The sequence below is a fragment of the Hyperolius riggenbachi genome, chromosome 3, assembly GCF_040937935.1.
Source record: "Hyperolius riggenbachi isolate aHypRig1 chromosome 3, aHypRig1.pri, whole genome shotgun sequence".
NCBI classification, from domain to species: domain Eukaryota; kingdom Metazoa; phylum Chordata; class Amphibia; order Anura; family Hyperoliidae; genus Hyperolius; species Hyperolius riggenbachi.
In genome coordinates, this window is record NC_090648.1 from 442412901 (window position 1) to 442431032 (window position 18132).

General features: G+C 41.2%; 1 protein-coding gene across 15 annotated transcripts in view; it reads right to left on the reverse strand.

The window, feature by feature from the left end:
* Positions 1 to 311: 311 nt before the first annotated feature.
* The window catches only part of LOC137564209 (protocadherin alpha-C2-like), a 362151-nt gene continuing 344330 nt past the window's right edge, over positions 312 to 18132 (reverse strand). For 12 of the 15 annotated variants that reach the window (XM_068277787.1, XM_068277788.1, XM_068277784.1 and 9 more), the window contains exon 4: positions 312 to 5399. In XM_068277787.1, coding sequence (XP_068133888.1) covers positions 5083 to 5399 — 317 coding nt within the window. In that variant the 3' untranslated portion in view covers positions 312 to 5082. The remainder of the gene's footprint in view (positions 5400 to 18132) is intronic. The other 3 variants (XM_068277793.1, XM_068277792.1, XM_068277791.1) reach the window with 1 other exon arrangement.

Sequence of the window (18132 nt, forward strand, 5' to 3'; positions counted from 1 at the left end):
CACCATGTTGCAGGGGATGGGGGGCAAGGACACAGCAGTGAGCCAGCTGGCAAGAGCAGGATCACTAGTACATGATCCTTACGCTCCGCTGCAAGTAACAAAACCTGATCCACCATCTGTTCTGCTCAACTGACTCGCATATAAGCCGAGGGGGTAACTTTTCAACACATTTTTTGTGCTGAAAAATTAGGCTTATATGCGAGTATGTACAGTATATGAAATTCATATTTAATGCTTTTCAGTGCACCCTGTTTATGTACTTAAATACTTAAGGAGTGTCTGTAACAAAGAGACAACATTTTTAGGGACTCTTGATTTAAGAAAGAATTTTACTGTGTAATTTCAAATCAAAAAGATGAACAGCAGTGAATCAAAAAATCAACACTACTTCACTTTTTTCACAAGTGTACAAAAAAGAAAAAAAAATCAGATATGGGCTTACATTCAACAGTTAAGGTCAACTATAACTGATAGTAGCGTTTGCATTCACATACACAAGCACAGAATAAATATATGTTGAATCTTCTTAGGAGCATAGGGCATAAGTACTTATAGTTTCACATCAGTGTACATAAGATTGCAAGTTTTTAATCTTTATTTTGTTTTTATAAGAAGGATACAAATTCAACCAAACCCCTATGCCAGAGTAGACAACACATCGTACATTGTATTGATGTGACATGAGTAGGTCGTCTGCAGAAGCAGGAAATGATGGGCCAAGCCAACAATTTGGACAGTTTCCAGGAATTGTACTTTGAGTGCCTATATCAATCATTTTTATTTTTTATCTTTCACATTTTTTTTAACACATACAAAAGATGATCACATTAGGAACTGACAGAAGTAAAGCTGGGTTAACATGGTGAGCAATACAACATATGGCGCCATGGTGCAGGCAACTTTTTCAATGTAGTTGCATAGCAGCAGTTCCAATTTTTAAATGGCTTGCAGTGACCTTCTTTGAGAGAGAATGGATAAAGGACCGTTTAATCTTATATACAAGCCACCCTAATAATGAATAGCTAATTAGATAATTCAAAGATAAACGATACAGTATGTGTGGTGTTTGGGCAATTTTGAAAGAAAACATGGTCTGGCCAAGTGTGTAGGGTCTCTATTTTGTGAGCTTTATCTTTAACAGTGGCAACAAGAAAGACATCCAAGTTGATCTTCAGCAGTAGGAACTGGGTTGAACTCAAATTTGTTTTAGCTGAAACTTCTCTAACCCCTCGCTACCTATGATGAAACTTACTCATTGGTAGTGATAGTCAGCTCAGAAAGCTGATTACTGATGAGCAAAAATGCCAATATTCTTTTCTCATTGATTTTTGTTTTGTTACATTCGATTTTCAAGCAGAAATGCCATGGAAAATTTCTTTTGTTATTTTTTGCAATTTTTTTTATGCCTTTTGCCTTAAAAATGTCAATGTTTTACATTGTAAAAATTGTCATGGTAAAAATATTGTTTTTCTGCATTGTCACGCTTTTCACTATGTTTCATGGTAAAAAATATTAATTTGTCATGTTTTCATGGTGAATTACCGTATATTCCGGCGTATAAGACGACCGGCGTGTAAGACGACCCCCAACTTTTCCAGCTTAAATTTAAATTTTGTGATATACTCACCATATAAGACTACCCCTCTTGACTATTGGACATTTGAATACTGTACTGTATATACTGGTGCTATACTGTATAAACATGTACAGATACTGGTGTTGTACTGTGTGTGCTACCCAGTATACAACAACCAGCCAATCAGCTGGTTGTTGTATACAAAGCCTGCTTGGATTGGTAAGTTATAGTTATCACTGTCTCCAAGACTACTTGTACAGCACCGCACTTGCTGCTTTCATATGGTCACCACATACGGCGGAGATGCGGTCGTGGACGTTTTTGTGCTCCCCCCACCATAATCGGCAACTGCAGATTCTCCAATCCGCCTCAGAACTTTCAGCACTTGCCCTATAAGATGACACCCGGCGTATAAGACGACCCCTGACTTTTGACAAGATTTTCCTAGGTTAAAAAGTATATGCCAGAATATACAGTATCTATTTTTCGTGTTTTAACAGAGAATGCGAAACACGAAAAATACAAGTCGATTTTTTCATGAAATTTCTTGAAGTCGAAAATAGCATGGCGAAAATGACCTTCGCAAAAATTTGCAAGCAACACTGCTGACTATGAAAGGAAACATCCTTTGCTTATGCTTTGAAAACACAGTGACAGACATAACGAGTTGATCACTGTAGTGGGTCCAGCCCTGGGATCTGCTGGAAATAAGGAGAGAGAGATCTACAAATCTTGTTTAACATATTCTGTGTGAAAACTCTACTGTATGTCACTACAATGAACCTAATTCTAACAACCACCTTCACATAGCTAAAGTATTTTATCAGCATACACACTGCATATAATATTTCACTTCACTAACTTGTTTAAGGGCATGAGGTGATTTATATATTCTGTACTTACCTTACAGCAGTAATCTGGTAATGTATTAATATATATTATTTCAAAGTAGTTTAATATTTATTGGTTCTTTTAAGTGGTGTAAAGATTAGGATGATAAAGGCAACTAATAATCTATCGGTGCCAATGATTTGCATCAATACCTTTCAAGGCTATGATTGGCTCATATAAATGCGTAATGGAGCCCTTACTTTGTATTGCACAGATTGCAATTTTTAGGAAAACTGACAGCAAGATACATTGTGGTGTGTAAAACATATAATAAATTAATATACTAAACACATGATTTCTTGAATATATTTAGACCCTATTTGCTTTCCTTGTTAAGGAAAAGCATTTCCATAGCTGTTTTTTTTCCCACAAGGCTTTATGTTGTGTCCTTGGATTTGACATACAGTAGATTAATGACCAATACCGTATATCTCGGTTAGGTTAACTATTTATAATATAGGGTTACAACGTGTTGTATTTTAATTGTGAAAAGTTAATGTAATTATCATCAGTCAGAAAAAGGACTTAATCTCAAATGCTTTTTACTGGTAAAAGCTGCTCTTATTACAAAATGAATGAACTAGCATGGACTAATTTTGTGCTCAAACTCAGGTTATGTAGACGTCCACACTGAAGACTATCTAAAGTTTTTAAGTAGAGCTTACTACACAGTGGATCAGCATTCTCTCAAGTAGAAGCAAATATTTAATGTCCTAGTTTACCATTGATTGTTATAATTGCATTAGAAAAAAAGGAACTAAAATAGATTTGCAAAAATGTTTAGAATATCAATATAAAGTACCTTATACAGTGGATTTTAGGTCACCTGCTCTGCTACCAACAGCTAACCTCCTCAAATTCCTCCATCCCCCTTCCCCATTTGGAAATCATAACTAGACATCCCAGCCACGTCTGACAGCCAATCGACACTGCAGGAGACGTGTGGACATATTTAGGTTTGGGGAAGGGGTTTGAGAGAGTACAAAAAAGAAGTAGGCTGTTCATGGTGAGAAACTTGGCACTTGGGAGCAGAAAATATTGAATATTTCAAACTCAAGGGCCCATATGCAATTAACCTTTTCACCTGAGTAAAGGGAATTTTTTTTTACAATATAAAATATCACCAAGGAGAATAAACCACCAAGAAGCAAGAAAACACTCCAAATAATTTTGATAGCACCTTTTTACTTTTTTGGTACTTTTTCAATTGAAAAGTGCTGAAAAAATACTTTTAATTAAAAAAAATGTCCTAAAATAAGACTCAGGAGAAAATGTTAATTGCATATGGGCCAATGTCTGCAGACATTATTTGAATTGCATATTTTTAACGCCATTTTTTAAATTAAATTCTAAAATAAACAAAGGTGAAGTAGGGGCTTGTCTGAGCAAATATTTTCTTTGGATGAAAGTCCTGGGTTATAAGTAAAATGGAATGTTTCACAATTAACTGCTCCTTCTATTATACTTTTACTAATTATTTATTTTGATGCATCCTAATTGTCATTTTCCTTAATAATGTACACCACAATAGTACAATAGCCCACTCTTATTTTGAAGAGAATATATTTTATATTACTTATCTGCTCTTCAAAAGTACATGCCAAGTAAGAAATTATTTACACATGAACAACTGTTTACATATTTTTTTTTTTTACTTTATTTTTTTTAATGTATATATGGTTTGTTATTTTTCAAAACGTGAGTACATATAGGATGACAGAAGGTGGGAACAGAAATAAATGTGTCGCTTTTACTGTCTTGATTCCTGAGGAATTATCATATATGTAAATTTATTCAATGCATTCAAATGCTTTCAACAACCTGATAAAAATGTAATGGTTGAAATGCTGAATGCTGATACATATAAATTAATATACATATGAAGTACTCAGGATGAAGCCTACAGTAAGAGAATTCTATACAAATTCTACGTTTCTTTCTCTAGATTAGATTAATTATGAGTGAGTTGTTTTATTTTAGAACACAACTACTACTGGTTTATATTATACCTTATTTCTGCTCATCAATGTGGTTGAAATTCACTTGTGGTTTCTGCCCCATGAGTGGTTGAATATAATATTTTTCTGTACATTAGACTTTAACTATTTACAGACATTTACCTTAAAGTGTGTTTGCCATGTGTACAGGGTGGAACTTGCTATCTTGTGGCTGGATAAATATCAATTTTAATAGCAGGCAGCCAATAGGAAATTGAGGCATCACTGTTATGTATGGTGTAAAATAAATGATGGCACAGTGAAGCTAATTATACTCCCTTGTGAGTATTGGTGGCTTCTCCTACAAGATAACTTCCTCCACTGTACATTGTAGACAGTAGCACCTTAACAGTCACTTACTTTATTATATGCACAAACTGCAACTGCATTCTTTGGATGTGAGAATCGACAACCGCTGGATACTATATGACTAAACATTTGACATAATAAAGCTTTAAGACATAATCTGATAAATAATATAGACAGAGCGTATAGATTTTCAGGCTTGAATGCTGAAGTCTTTGTTGTAAGAAGGTGCAATAACAATAGGAAGAATCTTACGAGTTGCTACATTATGTCTTACAAAAAATGGGGGAATTAATTGGCTTCAGTATCCTCTCATTGATCATTGTTGTCATTCGTGTTGTTGTTGGCTTTCTCTTGATTCTTTCCCTTCTTCTTCTTCTTTTTCTTCTTTGTTTCCTCTTTTTTACCAAAGGTTATGAAGTTACTTTTTTGAGCTTGTGCGGATGGCTGATCCTGGCGGATTGAGATGATGGCTGGGGATCCTGGGATAATAAAATTCTCCGGAAAATCGGGTGGTATTTGTGGCACTGGCACTGGTTGTTTTTGATTGCCAGGTCCATACTTGAAGGTCCAGCTGTTGCAGTTCACACCAGCTCCTACAGGGGGAGACACTTCTCCTCCTTCGGGGTCTGCAAATTTAAAGACATGAGTTAATTATGGTATAAGTAACATTATATGAAAAATGTTCAGGACAAAACATTTAATAATATTAGCTGTGCTTTGGTTGAAAAAAGACATACGTCCATCGAGTTCAACCAGTATAAAGTACAACACCAGCCTGCTCCCTCACATATCCCTGTTGATCCAGAGGAAGGCGAAAAAACCCTTACAAGGCATGGTCCAATGAGCCCCTAAAGGGAAAAATTCCTTCCCGACTCCAGATGGCAATCAGATAAAATCGCTGGATCAACATCATTAGGCATTACCTAGTAATTGTAGCCATGGATGTCTTTCAACGCAAGGAAAGCATCTAAGCCCCCTTTAAATGCAGGTATAGAGTTTGCCATAACGACTTCCTGTGGCAATGCATTCCACATCTTAATCACTCTTACTGTAAAGAACCCTTTCCTAAATAAATGGCTAAAACGTTTTTCCTCCATGCGCAGATCATGTCCTCTAGTCCTTTCGAAAAGGCCTAGGGACAAAAAGCTCATCCGCCAAGCTATTATATTGCCCTCTGATGTATTTATACATGTTAATTAGATCCCCTCTAAGGCGTCTTTTCTCTAGACTAAATAAACCCAGTTTATCTAACCTTTCTTGATAAGTGAGACCTTCCATCCCACGTATCAATTTTGTTGCTCGTCTCTGCACCTGCTCTAAAACTGCAATATATTTTTTGTAATGTGGTGCCCAGAACTGAATTCCATATTCCAGATGTGGCCTTACTAGAGAGTTAAACAGGGGCAATATGATGCTAGCATCTCGAGTTTTTATTTCCCTTTTAATGCATCCCAAAATTTTGTTAGCTTTAGCTGCAGCTGCTTGGCATTGAGTACGATTATTTAACTTGTTGTCAATGAGTACTCCTAAGTCCTTCTCCAAGTTTGATGTCCCCAACTGTATCCCATTTATTTTGTATGGTGCTAGACCATTAGTACGTCCAAAATGCATGACTTTACATTTGTCAACATTGAATTTCATCTGCCATGTATGTGCCCATATAGCCATCCTATCCAGATCCTGTTGCAATATGACACTATCTTCCTGAGAGTTGATGATTCTGCACAATTTTGTATCATCTGCAAAAATAGCAACATTGCTCACTACTGCATCTACTAGGTCATTAATAAATAAATTGAAGAGCACTGGACCCAGAACAGACCCCTGTGGGACCCCACTGCTAACAGTCTCCCATTTTGAGTACGATCCATTGACCACAACTCTTTGTTTTCTGTCCATTAGCCAGTTCCCTATCCATGAACTCCCGTTTTACCTTTAGGATAATAACAATACACATGGTGCAGGGAGATTGTCTTGTGGCATTAGAACCTGGGACCACCACACTGCACCATATCCCACACCCTGCGGCAGATAGCGCAGACAGGATGATTTGTGTAGCTCTGCCCCTAAACATTGCCATGCTCCCTGCTAAACATAAAGTACGTCACTGATGTTTGTGCTATTGGCACATGTGCACTGCACCAACATCGTAACAATTTTTGTGGTTCCATAGACTCTAATGCAAATGCATGCTGCGTGATACCACTTGACCCGTTCGGCAATGTACTGCAGAACCTGTGTCGAATCTACGTCATTGGAGCACTTCTGCACATTGCATTGCACTAATGGTCACTGCAAAGGGGAGTGATGAATGAGCATTGATGGAGAGCAACACAATGCCATAGTGTGAAAGGAACCTCACAGATTTCAAGGTGAAGAAACTGCAGAAGGGAGGGTAGAGCTAGTCCTTCACCGAAAGACAACTAATAGGAGAAGAGTAGAAAAGACCAAGGCCTCGATTCACTAACCGGTGCCAACTTAGTTAGCACGCCTTAAGGCTTTGGACGTGCAAACTAGGGTGCTAAGTAGTTTGCACGTCCAAAAAATGTCGAACGGTGGGTGCGTTGTTGTCCGAAACACACAGGTGCGGATTTTTGGGCTCACCGGTTCAACGTTTCGCGCGCACCAACTGAAAGTTAGTGCACGCAAACTTTTGCATGCATATTAGCGTGCAAAGTGGCTATTTTTGCATTCTAAGTGCATCTTCAATGGTGTGCTAACACTTAGCACCCTTTAGTGAATCGAGGCCTAAGTGTGCAGTATATTGTATGTTGTGACAATATCCTGTGAGGTGTTAGACAGTGTGAGGAATTATAATGAAAGCTAGTTGATGTGAACTGTGATTAGAGGTTGCGTTGGAAGGCTCCATAAGTAAAATAAAGAGAAAAATGCAAAGGATGCAAAATAATCAGTTAATTATTTTAACAAGTGCTTGATGGACAATCTGCTCTTTAATTTTTCTCCTAGGTGATATTTTCATACATTATCAATAAATGGCATTTTAAACCACCAGCAAGCAAAAAAATACTTGATAGTTCTTTTTCACCTACGTTTCAGTACTTTTTCAGTTGCCATGGGCTGAAAAATTATTTTAAACACAAGGTGAAAAAGTATCTTCAGAGAAGAAACAGGAGAAAAAGTCAAATGCATATGGGCCTGAATGTCTTACATAACTGCTTTAATATTTTAAATTGAACCTGTAGTGACAGGGATATGGAGGTTGCCATATTTATTACCATTGAAATAATGCCAGTTGCCTGGATGTCCTGACAATCTTTTGGCTCCAGCAGTGTTTGAATCACACCTGAAACAAGCACATGCACATAACTTTCTCATCAGACTTTAGTCAGAGCATACTTGTTTTAAGGCTGTGACTTCAATTATTGGTGTCAAACGATAAGCAGGGAAATCAGGCAACAGCCATTATTTAAAATGAAATAAATATGGCAACCCCCACATTCCTTTTACCACAGGGTCACTTAAACAGAAGATGAGTATTTTTCTGAAAGGTAGTGCAAAGGGCTATGATTACTGGCCAGCTGCAATATTCTTTAGCAACCAAATGTAATGGGAATTTCTACACACATGCCTAGAGTAATGTGAAATTTTGTATGCTATTGCATATAGTCACTGCATTATTCTCTACCAAAACTTAAAGGACAGCTGTAGTGGGAAGAATATGGAGGCTGCCATATATATTTCCTTTTAAACAATACCAGTTGCCTAGCAGCCCTGCTGATCTATTTGGCAGCAGTAGTGCTTGAATAACACCAGAGATAAGCAATCATTTCAGAAACACCTGATCTGTTGCATGCTTGAATGAGCTGCAGTACAAATAGGGCTGCAGCCAACATGGGTATGCGGAGACTATAGAGCCATGTATATATGTATATTGTTATATATAAGATGTGGTACTGTCAGTGTTTTCTGTTTTACAGATGCCATAAGGTAATTTACCTCAGTGAAGCTGTTGATAAGGAGAAGTCAGAGCTGCGAACCAATCAGGTGCAGCTGGAAGATGATTGGGCAGAGCTTCTTTCCCTCCAGAGGCCTTCAGCCAATCAGTAGGCTGGCTGAGGTGAAACAAATCTAGTTCTGTCAGAGCAGTCAGTGTCACTTGAGGAGAGCTCGAGACAGACCTGTGCTGCTACCCGCCCACCGGTCCCTTTTTATGAACATTTGTGATGGGCTTCTCTTTTATTAGGGGTATGGTTTGGAAGGTATGGGAAATCTAACTGGTGGTGGCAATTGAATCAGGTCCACAGACCATCAGTTGCATTTTTTATTGGTCGAGAAATATGTGTGTTCACATTAAAGGAAAGATAATATGGTATCATCAGAGTTATACATATAAAGTTGGTTGTTTCTTAAACCTTTCCCACAATAAACATGGCCGCAGCCTGTTAAATGCCAAATGTGGTTTGTGTCTTATTTATTAGAGTAAGTGGTTGATAATGGTATAGTTGTTATAAGTTAATAATGTCAAATGCATTCCCATGTTCTGAGTCTATGGCTAAATGTATTAGATACATCAGTAGTATAACAAGGCAACTAGTATTGTTTAACAGGAAATAAATATGGCAGACTTTATCCGTCTTTTGTTACAGTTGTCCTTTAAATTGCTTTCCTTGAGTGTCATTACCCTAATAGGCCTGTGGAGGCAGTGTTTCCTTTCCCAAGTAATACAAAACACGTAGACAGTATTACTGATGTGTACAGCATAAGACCGATTTCAAAGCAAAAATGTAAAACAGACCAGAAAGAAATGTTTGTTATGTCTCACAGTAATTGTTTGCCACACAGTTTCCCTATTCTCTAATGCAGCATGAAAGAAGTCAGAGATTCTGATGAACAGCATAGCATGACAGGCAGTGACATAAACCGATTTACCCTCAGAATGACATATGGCTGAAGAGCAGAAGCTGTAAACCGCAGTAATTAATATTATTATGCAATGATTTACCAAAACCAGAGCACATTAACCTGTTATTTATTTTTTCAGTGATGGAAAAGAGGACACTGAAAATCCTAATCCTCGACACACAGAGTTAACCAGATTTGCTTATGAGCTGAGCTTTATCTCCCCTTTCCAGGAAATTAAACTCCGGTCAGGCTTACCACAGAACATTACAGATCTCTATCGGGAAATTGAAGCAGTGTTTGTAACCTCCACACATCTGATTCTCACAGGTCTAATAAAATCCTTGTCAAAGCGTATTGGTGTTATATTGGCCTTAATAACATTTAAAGGGTGAATCAATGCATCTGATTTACCCTGCCAAAAACTTACAGGCAGCTGGGGTCAGCAAAGTTTGAGGCTAGGAACACACTAGGCAGTGTGTGAAAGTTAGTGTTTTACTGCAAATGTTTTTGTACGTTTTAAGTGCATTTGCGTATTGCGTTTTTGTTCCGCACATGCGTTTTCATGCGTTTTGCGTGTTTTTTAATGCATTCACATATATCAATCGCATATGCGTTTTGGATGCATTTTTAATACGCATTTTATGCTAATCACTAGGAAGTCAACAGGAAGCAGAAATACATAATTTTAAAAAATGCACATTGCAGAGCGCAAACATATGCGTTTTTCCATATGGCCCATTGACTTGCATTATGTGCAATTTCCGCTGTGTTTTCCGCAATGCTAACATTTATGCCTAGTGTGTTCCTACCCTCAAATCAGCTTTGCCACAAATATCTTGTTTAGCTACATGGTACTCAGTGTGTTAGCATGTATATTTGCATAGACAAGACCCAGGACATTTATACTAAGCTTTTTTCCTGGCGGACTCAAGAGTATTTTTGGGATGTGTGCGTAAACTGGAGTGCCCGGAGGAAACCCACACAGACACAGGAAGAACATACAAACTCTGTGCAGATAGTTCCCTTGCTGGGATTCGTACTGGAGACTCAGCTGCACATGCTGCCCATGCCCATGAGTTGTACACACTACAGAAATCAGACTGTTCCTGATCATTTCAGGCTGGAATTTTAAGTGTGTAAAGGAGTTCCCAGACAACATTGTCCTATATTGACCTAGTTGTATAGCCATCCAGTGATCTCTTTTGTTCCAGTGCAAAATTCAGGAAGGAAGCTTCCACCAGGGGTGCGCGGATACTCCTTTTCAAAATCTGGATTGACCCGGATCCGGATACCCAGATATCCGGATCCAAATCGGATATCCGAATTTGAACTTTTGGGTATCCGATCTGAATCGGATATCCGACCCTACTATCCGGGATATCTGGGCAAATTCGGATATCTGGATACAAAAACCGGACGTGGCCTTTAAATTGCTTTAACCACTTGCCGACCGCGCACTCATACCGCGCGTCGGCCAAGTGGCAGCTGCAGGACCAGCGACGCAGTATTGCGTCGCCAGCTGCAGGCTGATTAATCAGGAAGCAGCCGCTCGCGCGAGCGGCTGCTTCCTGTCAATTCACAGCGGGGGGCTCCGTGAATAGCCTGCGGGCCGCCGATCGCGGCTCGCAGGCTAAATGTAAAAACAAGCGGAAATAATCCGCTTTGTTTACATTGTACGGCGCTGCTACGCAGCAGCGCCGTAAGGCAGATCGGCGATCCCCGGCCAATCAGCGGCCGGGGATCGCCGCCATGTGACAGGGGACAGCCTGTCACTGGCTGCACAGGACGGATAGCGTCCTGTGCAGCCCAGATCACCGGGGATGAGCAGATAGGAGAGGGAGGGGGGAATTTCGCTGCGGAGGGGGGCTTTGAGGTGCCCCCCCCCCCCGCAACATGCCAGACAGGAGGAGCGATCAGACCCCCCCTGCACATCATCCCCATAGGGGGGAAAAAAGGGGGGCGATCTGATCGCTCTGTGTGCCAGCTGATCTGTGCTGGGGGCTGCAGAGCCCACCCAGCACAGATCACAAAAAATAACGCTGGTCCTTAAGGGGGGGGGTAAAGGGTGGGTCCTCAAGTGGTTAAAGACGTTTTTTAGGGTAAATGAGGCATGTAGCATCATTCTTTTTTAAAGGGGAACACTAATTGATGATGTGGGGACTTAAAATAGCCCCCCCCCCAAAAAAAAAATGCTGTCAATTAACATCAGGACCTACATTGTGTCCAAAGTCCAACCGAACAACTGGGACATGGCAGTTTTCAGCCCAGACACCTTCAAAAAATATCGCAGCAATTGTGTTTTGGGTTTAATATAGGTGGTATGAGCACAGCAGCAGTGGCATGTGGCACACAGGCAGCAGGAGCAGGGCAGTACAGCAGCAGAAGGTGTAACGTCTGCCAGGAGCATGCCGGACGTGGCACTTGGCAGTGGCACATGGCACTTGGCATGTGGCACGTGCAAAGTGCCACATACAAAGTGCCATGTGCAAAGTGCAAAGTGCCACGTGCAAAGTGCCACGTGCCAAGTGCCACGTGCCGAGTGACAGTCAGACAGCAGAGGAGAGGACACTAACTGTCACACTGGCACTGCTCAGCAGCACTGCAGTTCTGTAGTAAGTTAACACAGTAGTACTACTACTCTAACAACTACTAGCACTAACTGCAGTACTACAGTACTAACTACACAATTACACAGTAATGCTATTCCCTAATCCCTAACCTAACCTATACTGTAGCTAGCTAAGGCTAATAGCTGGCCAGCAGGCAGCAGCTGGCCTGGTCTGTGCACAGCACACACACAGACACATAGCAGCTGCCTGCAGCACTGGAGCACACACTCTGACTGTCTGTCACACAATGAAATCAAGTTAATTAACGATTTAACAATAGTGTAGTGATAGTGAAGGGGTTAATCACTGAACAGCTTTAGGTTTATCACTGTATACACACTTGCTAGGCCAGCAGCACTGGAGCATGTCTCTCAGTGAGCATTCACAAGCAAGGGACGCTTTTTCTCATCATGGCAGCCCTCCTTATTATACAGGGGGGCTGGCCAGTGTTCCTTTCTGTAATTGGGTGCCAGCGTTTAGGCTGGGAGCCCTCTGATTGGCTCAATAAGATCAGGTGGGGCTGGCCAGGGTTTCCCTCTGTGATTGGTTGCTAGGGCTTCTGCCGGGAGCCCTCTGATTGGCTCCAGGACATCCTGGACGTCATACAGTATCTCAATAGCCGGATTTTGGCAGAAATAGCTATCCGGATAGCTATCCGGATTTCTGTGGAAATCTGGTATCTGATTCCAAATCGGATAGCTGAAAAATGGTCGGATATCCGGGTTACCCGGATATCCGGAATCTGGATGAGCACCACTACTTCCACAGCATGGTGTTATTTATGCATGCACTCCTTCCCTCACCATAGAGCAGAACATGAAGTGCAACTGAGAGCCATGTATTATGTCTGTACATAGGCCCAGTCCGTCCATGACACCACTTGAGTGATGTGCATCAGGTGGTGCCATATGTCAAGCAGGCGTCCTTCCCCTCCCTCCGCAGCAGCTGCTCATGTACCTTCTGAGCGGTGGCCGCCTCCTCCCGGACAGTCCCAGTCCCTCTACCTACTACTACAATAGACCTCAGATAAGGGGCTATTTACTGTCATGGAGAAGGCAACCACAGCTTAGAAGGTAAATGAGCGGCATCTGGGGAGGGAGGGGAGACAGGCTGGCTACCTACCGGGGGCATCTACCCGGCTAACCTATATTGTGGGCAACTATAATGGCTACCTATACTGGTTGCAACTATACTGGCTACCTATATTGGGGCAACTATACTGGTTACCTATACGGGGGGCAACTATATCTGGCTGACCTATAATGGGGGCAACTATACTGACTACCTATACTGGGGGCAACTATACCTGGCTGACCTATACTAAGGGCACCTATACCTGGCTAACCTGTACTGGGGCACCTTGACCTAGCTTTCTATACTGGGGCAACTATGCCTGGCCACCTATACTGGGGGCACCTATACCTGCCTAACCATTACTGGGGGTTCCTATACCTGGCTACCTACCTACGTATACTGAGTGTGTTTTTTTTTGTTGCACCACGGCTATAATGTGCAGTGCTGCGTGATCATTCCAATGCAGTGGGGGGCGGGGGGATCCTCACAAGTTTGCTTCAGGCAGCATAATGTCTAGAGCCAGCGCTATCTGTTCAAGACTGTTCCAAAACTGCCACCTGAAATGACCTCTAAAGAGCCTTTTAATCAAAAAGGCAGTGCAGAAAGCTAGGTGTTTTCTGCACTGTGAGGTTTTTGCATTTGCATTTTTTATTACACACAATAATCAATGAAGTAAAATACAGTAGCATATATTGAAAAAAGTACATGTGAAAATGCATCTCCCTGCATCTCCATGAAGATATATTATGTATGATTATGTGTGTTTTACATATGTTTTTGAAAATGATGTAGCAAGTTGTGCATTCTCAAAAAAATGCACAATGTAAAACTCACATACTGTATATGCGTTTTTACAGGCAGCTCATAGGCTCAAGCGGCAAAAACCCATGCTCCAGTGCATAGCATAGCAAGGAGCTATGGGCCCCAGTGCAAGTTGTACACTGGGCCCCCAAAGTATTCAATACATAACAATTGATACAACGCATCAAAACCTGCCAAGGACAACCACGGTTTTAGAGGTGCAAGAAGGGGATGCATCAGGGCTTGTTTCCACTGTTGCGACGCGATTTCGGCGCATTCCGACGCTTGTAAAAACGCATGCGGATGTGTTTCCACATGCGTTTTTACCCGCGATTTCGCCTGCGATTTCGCATGGCAGGGTGCCATGCGAAATTAACCATGACACTGCCAGGGCTAAATAAAATTGAAAAAGGTGCGAAATCGCACGCGAAATCGCGGGTAAAAACGCATGTAACAAACGCATGCGTTTTTACTATTAAATACATTAGCGGCGATTCACACGGATTCCCGACGCAGGCGAAATCGTTGGCTCTTTTGTGCGTTTTTTTCACGCTGAAAAAAACGCACCTCAACAACGCTACAGTGGAAACAGGCCCATCCACTTGTATTACATGTGCGGATCTGCATGCGTTGGAGGCATGCAGATTCGCGATAGTGGAAACGAGCCCTCACTGTTTGTTAATGATTACTACTATTCAAAACAGGGAAGTGATTATTACCAGCATAGGACCAATAAAGAGCTACCGGTAATACTGCAGTCGAGGGAGGTCCCTTCTGGCCTAAAGGCCCCAATGCGGTGGTCAAACCCTCTGGGGTGTATTGCTACGCCACTGTCTGCAATGCTAGCATTTCTGCCTAGTGTGATCCTAGCCTCCAATGAGGTCAAATGACAGCATTAAACCCCCCAGAATGTTTAGCCCTTTCCATTCTGTGCAAAACTGAAATAAAAATACTCTGTTCCTGGCTGTAAGATCCAGTGCAATCTACCCCCCACCGTAGAAGATTGGAAAAACACGAGAAACATTTTCTGGCTCAGGCTATTGACAAAGAAGGTGCAGCTGTGCATGAAGAGGGAGAAGCTGTTTATTTTCAAGATGCATTAGCCATAATGGAGTGGTTCAGACAGCTGAACAGCAAGGGCGAATGTGTCTTTCTCCTTTATGTATTATGCATATGATGATCATAAATTCTGCCCTGTCGGGTGAAATCAATGCTGGTATCAGCTTAATTTAGACATCCAATATGCAATTCGTCGTAAAGGCTAAATGAATACAAATACATTCTAAGGTATAAAAAAATATATGGGGGAACAGATTAAAATCTCATATATACAATTTACAACAATATAAGCAAAGCAGAATTGGTCTATGTGTAGTGCAGAATCTCATGGTTGCAGTATAAACCAGTATTATTTTTGTGTCTTTTACCAAACGTACAGTATGCTTCCCATTCTGAATGTGGGCGTCACAGGAGGGGGTGCTGGCTATATTTATCATGTTCCTACTCTGTATGCATCACTGTATTCACACGCATTGATGTCACATCTGCTGTTTACTATATTTAGGGGTTAAGCACCAGGACAAGATGAGAAATCTGCCTATTACCTATTTATTAGTATTTTTTTCTAACAGAAATGAAAGGAAAGATGCCGGCAATTATCCCTGAATCCTCTCTGCAGCTTTTTTCCTCCGCAGTGTAGCGAGGGTAGATTTTTCTGCAGAGCAGACCTGCCCCACCCTCTCTTCATTCAGCAGAGCAAACAATTCCGGTCACTGCCTTTCTCAATGAGCGTCTTCGATTCTGTCCTCAGCTCTGCTAAACTCCCTCCATCACAACATCAGGGAAGGAAAAAAAATCAGCATCTTCCCCATAAAAAGTGTGTTTGCTGCAGAGCAGTCTTCACCTCCACATTAACACATTTTGCTCTCCGTATAAATATTCATGGCTTCAGCAGAATAACCAATCCAATGTCATGTTGACATATCCGATGGGCTTATGTGCTGGTTAATGTTAGACTGCTTCATTTAGCAACATCATAGATGCATTGGAGACAACACAGGCAGAAGAACGGGAGGCGGTGAGGTGGTGAAGAAGACAACCTTGCACGTATCCTGATTCCAGTTAAACGTGGACTTGGCACAGGAGCAGCAGTGAATTCCTGGCCAGAGTGTTAAGCAATGCAAATATAGCAGGAGCTAAGCAAGGAGGATAAAAAATAGATGCAACATCTAAGCAGTGGTCTGGAAGGAAAACCTGAATAACAAAGCAGTTCTACCTCGTTGCTTCCAAGCCATGTCTGCTAGGTTCACAAGTTCAGGACAGTATTATATTTAGTATAATCCTCATAGGACATATTCTCCATTAGAGAAATTACAACAGCAAGAAAAAAACTGTATTTTAAGATGATTATCTGCTTTGGAAGGATTCATCTGGCACGGAAAAGTCTTGGTCTTAGAAGTTTAAAAGTAAATGTTTTTATTTTCTCAGTTATGATCACAGCATGTGCCTTTTAGCTTCTGAATATCCTTTTTACCCAGGTATTTAACGATTGTCTGTTGTACTTTGAAGCTAAATTCTTAGCAAACAGCTAAATTTATAGCTAAATACACAGTTGAATGTATAGACTAGAGGTACTTTTTCTTCGTCCCCCTAGCCATGTGACTTTCAATTGCATATCGGAGGTCAGAGAGGGGGTGCAGGGGGTATAGTGGCATGCTTGGAATAGAGCTGCCATGAAATGTGGGCACCTGAGAATAGCCGATAGTAGTTTTGAATATTTTACTATAGCAAAACCTAACCCTATTCTCCTAACCTTAACCACCCCCCTGGATACCAAATCTTAACCCTTCAGGACTAATCTTAATCACCACCTACTCACAGCCATGGCTCACCTTCTTCACCCTCCCATGGCTAACATTAACTAATCGTCCAAAGTTAACTTTAACCTTCCCCCCATGCCTAACCTTGGCCACCTTCCCACACACATCTAACCTTAGCTGAACCCCCCAGCCAACCTGCTGCAAAAATGAAAAATTATGGTTGCATCCATATGTTCCTTTGTAAATATCTGAATAGAGTGAAAATTGGGTGCCTGTGATGGGTGATAAACAGCGGGCAGTGGGGGCGCTAAATATACTCCTACAAACAGCTACAAATAGCGGGCACTTGACAATATTTATACAGGAGCCTATGGTGATGAGGAGCTGAAGATGGTGCCCAAATTTCTGCCACTAGTGGGTGCCCTAATCTCCTGCTTCCCTCAGGTATGAGTACTCATAGAAGGAAAGCCTGCAGGGAAGCTGTGCTGAGAACCACACCATTTCTCAGTTATACTGCTGAAGGAAGTCTCTAGACCCTGCTAGAGAGTTACTGAAACTTCTAATAGTGTGATATTTGTGAGACATATTGTCCAGCACAGGCATCCTCGAAGCTCTGCCTAAGTGTATCTGTGGGGACAACTGTCATATTTGACTGTAAAAGGTTAATTCAAGTAACTTCTGTAAAATCTCCTTGCAAAATACGTGGAGTGCAGGTTGGGCAATTGCCCCAGTCTGCATTACCTAGCTTGCTGTGCATTATGCTACTTCCACCCAAAAAAGAGGATCATAATGCGCCACTGTAGTGAGTATCGGAGCAAAGATTAACAAAGGATCCACAATAATTACAATCAATAAGTCCATTTTATTAAAAAGAGAAAGAGGAACAGCACCAATGCTAACTATCATCTAGAGACCACAGCTGAGAGAAAACAGTGTCCATTGTGCAAGCAATAAATGAATTGAATTAACGCAGGCTACAAGTAGGTATGTGATACAATTCCACTGTGCTTCACATTTGAGGTATCAGGCCAATACAAGTGAGTCCCAGCGCCCAAAAGGAAAAACGCTCACCAGGCAATAACAACCCACGTTATAAGTTTGTAAAAAGAGCACTCACATACGGGGCCCAAAGTTATGGGTACCCCAAATTAGAATAGCACGTGTATACTGGCCAGTGGCAGGAACAAGAGTAT